At 55.3% G+C, this 2,668-nt stretch overlaps 1 protein-coding gene across 1 annotated transcript; it reads left to right on the top strand.

Moving 5' to 3' along the window:
- Positions 1-492: 492 nt before the first annotated feature.
- Positions 493-1,227, top strand: LOC140015216 (uncharacterized). The gene has a single exon (XM_072067129.1). It carries the CDS (start codon positions 493-495, stop codon positions 1,225-1,227), a length of 735 nt encoding a protein of 244 aa, XP_071923230.1.
- The last annotated feature ends 1,441 nt before the right edge of the window (positions 1,228-2,668 follow it).

The raw sequence follows: 2,668 nt of genomic DNA, 5'->3' as shown, positions 1-2,668 counted from the left end.
ATCTTCTCACCAACGAGATTCGTATCAGCCAACCCGGACAAGCTCCAAGCCAATATGAACATGGCCCCCCCGAGGAGCGTCAAGGAGGTCCAACGGCTTGCGGGAAGGATGGCCGCCCTGAATAGATTCCTCTCACGCTCCGCGGTGAGGGGGCTACCCTTCTTCCGGATCCTGAAAGCGCCAAAGGACTTTCAATGGACGGAGAAATGCCAAAAAGCCTTCACCAACCTGAAAGCATATTTGGCCGAGCTTCCTGCCTTGACTGCCCCAGAGCCGGGAGAGACCCTACTCCTATACTTGTCTGCTTGCAACGAGGCCGTCAGCACGGTCTTGGTGCGGGAGGACAGGGGGGCTCAGAGGCCAATATACTATGTCAGCCGTGCTCTATAGGGGTTGGAAACGCGGTATGCGCCGGCAGAAAAATTGGTCCTTGCCTTGGTACACGCCGCCCGGAAACTCCGACCTTATTTCCAGGCCCACAGCATTCTCGTCATGACGGATCAGCCCTTACGTCAGATACTCACCAAACCCGAGGTCTCGGGCAGGATGACCAAATGGGCTGTCGAGCTGGCCGAGCACGACATCGGCTACCAACCTCGCACGGCTATTAAAGCCCAGGCCCTGGCAGACTTCCTCGCCGAGGGAGCCAATTTTTCCTTGACCGACCCGAGCTCTGTGCCCGAGAAGGCGCGGCCGGTGGGACCGTGGGTGCTATTTGTAGACGGGGCCTCAAGTAAAGAAGGGAGCGGAGTCGGCCTGCTGCTCATTTCGCCCACCGGGGAGGAGCTGACCTACGCCCTCAGATTCGACTTCCCGGCATCCAACAACGAGGCTGAGTACGAGGCTCTATTGACAGGATTGCGGATAACCCACCAGATGGGTATAACCGCGATCAGGGTCCGGAGTGACTCCCAACTGGTAGTGTGCCAGGTCCGCGGGGAGTACGAGGCTAAGGAGGACGTCATGAAAAAATACTTGGCTAAGGTGCAGGAGGCGATGAAACTGTTCGACGTTTTCGAGATTGAACAGGTGCCGAGATCACAGAACAAGCGCGCGGATGCTCTTTCAAAATTGGCCTCCTCCTCATTTGCCCACCTAAGCAAGGAGGTCCTGGTGGAGGTGGTCAAACACAAAAGTATTAATTGGGTCCTGGTCCTAGCCACAGACGGCTCGGCCTCCTGGATGACTCCCATCGTGGATTTCCTCGGTTCGGGTATCCTTCCCTAGAATAAGGCAGAGGCTCGCCGACTCCAGCTCCGGCCTGCCAAGTATGCCTACGTTGGGGGGACCCTCTACAGAAGGTCCTATTTATCCCCCTGGCTAAAGTGCGTAACTCTTGAAGAGGGCGACTACGTCCTCCGAGAGGTTCATGAGGGCATATGCGCGGCCCATATGGGATCTCGGGTGTTGGCCAGAAAGTGCTTACTCTTAGGCTACTACTGGCCCACGGTATTCCGGGATGCCGCAGTATTGGTTCAGCAATGCTGAGCTTGTCAGGTGCACGCCCCGCTGCGTCATCAGCCAATTCGGGAGATGGTTCCCATCCACAGCCCCTGGCCATTCGCCCAGTGGGGAATAGACCTTCTGGGGCCCTTTTCCCGAGCTCCTGGGCGGTTTGAGCACCTCGTGGTGGCCATCGGCTATTTCACAAAGTGGATGGAAGCGGAGCCCCTGGCCACTATATCCGGAAGAGCAATCTAGAAGTTCTTCTGGAAAAACATAGTATGCCGCTTTGGAATCCCGCGCGTCTTGATATCCGACAACGGGCGGCAGTTCGCGGAAAACCCTTACAGGAACTGGTGCGCCGAGCTCGGGATCAGTCAGCACTTCACCTCGGTGGGTCATCCTCAAGCCAATGGCCAAGTGGAGAGCGCAAATCGAACAATTCTGCAGGGACTAAAGACTAGATTGGAACAGGCCCAATCTAATTGGCTAGAGGAACTCCCTAATGTCCTCTGGGCCTACCGCACCACGCCGAGGACAGCCACCGATGAGACCCCGTTCTCCCTGACCTACGGGGCGGAGGCAGTGGTGCCCGCGGAGGTCGGCCTTCCCTCACCTCGGATACAGAACTTCGTTGCGACAGCCAACGAAGAAGAGCTGAGGTGCAACTTGGACATGTTGGAGGCCAGGCGTGAGGAAGCGGCAATACGAATGGTTAAGTATAAAAGCCAGCTTGCCCGCTACCACAATGAGAGGGTGAGGAGTACGCATTACCAGCCTGGAGACCTCGTCCTCAGAAAGAGCTCTGTCAGCCGAGCTCATAGCTCCAACAAGCTTGGTCCAAATTGGGAGGGGCCATACCAGGTCCTGGAAGCGAGCCGAGCTGGATACTGCAAGCTTTCGAGGTTAGATGGAGCCAAGGTGCCCTGCACCTGGCACTTTTCAAATTTGCGATTGTTTTATCAGTTAGATTAAGTCCAATGTACTCTATTCTCCGAAATTGAATAAACACTTCACTTTGGGCATTTACTTCAAAGCTCTTCTAATACCCGCATATCTCGAACTATCACGCTACTTACTTATTACTTCTACACTAGCACACTTGGATGCTGCTAAGTGCCCTAGTGGAGGGCTCGGGGATAATAAGTAGTGCAGCGCAAGTATCGTTCAAACTTTGAAAGTTTGACGTTCGGCCCCAGGAGGTCGGCGTTTAAGGTCAGTTTTT

This window comes from Coffea arabica, chromosome 10e, assembly GCF_036785885.1.
Source record: "Coffea arabica cultivar ET-39 chromosome 10e, Coffea Arabica ET-39 HiFi, whole genome shotgun sequence".
Lineage (NCBI taxonomy): Eukaryota > Viridiplantae > Streptophyta > Magnoliopsida > Gentianales > Rubiaceae > Coffea > Coffea arabica.
Note: the sequence above shows the minus strand (reverse complement) of the source record. Positions and strands in the feature narration are given on the sequence as shown.

Bases quoted from the DNA above. Each gene is read 5' to 3' on its own strand.
- LOC140015216 (XM_072067129.1), top strand. From the start codon at position 493: ATGACGGATCAGCCCTTACGTCAGATACTCACCAAACCCGAGGTCTCG.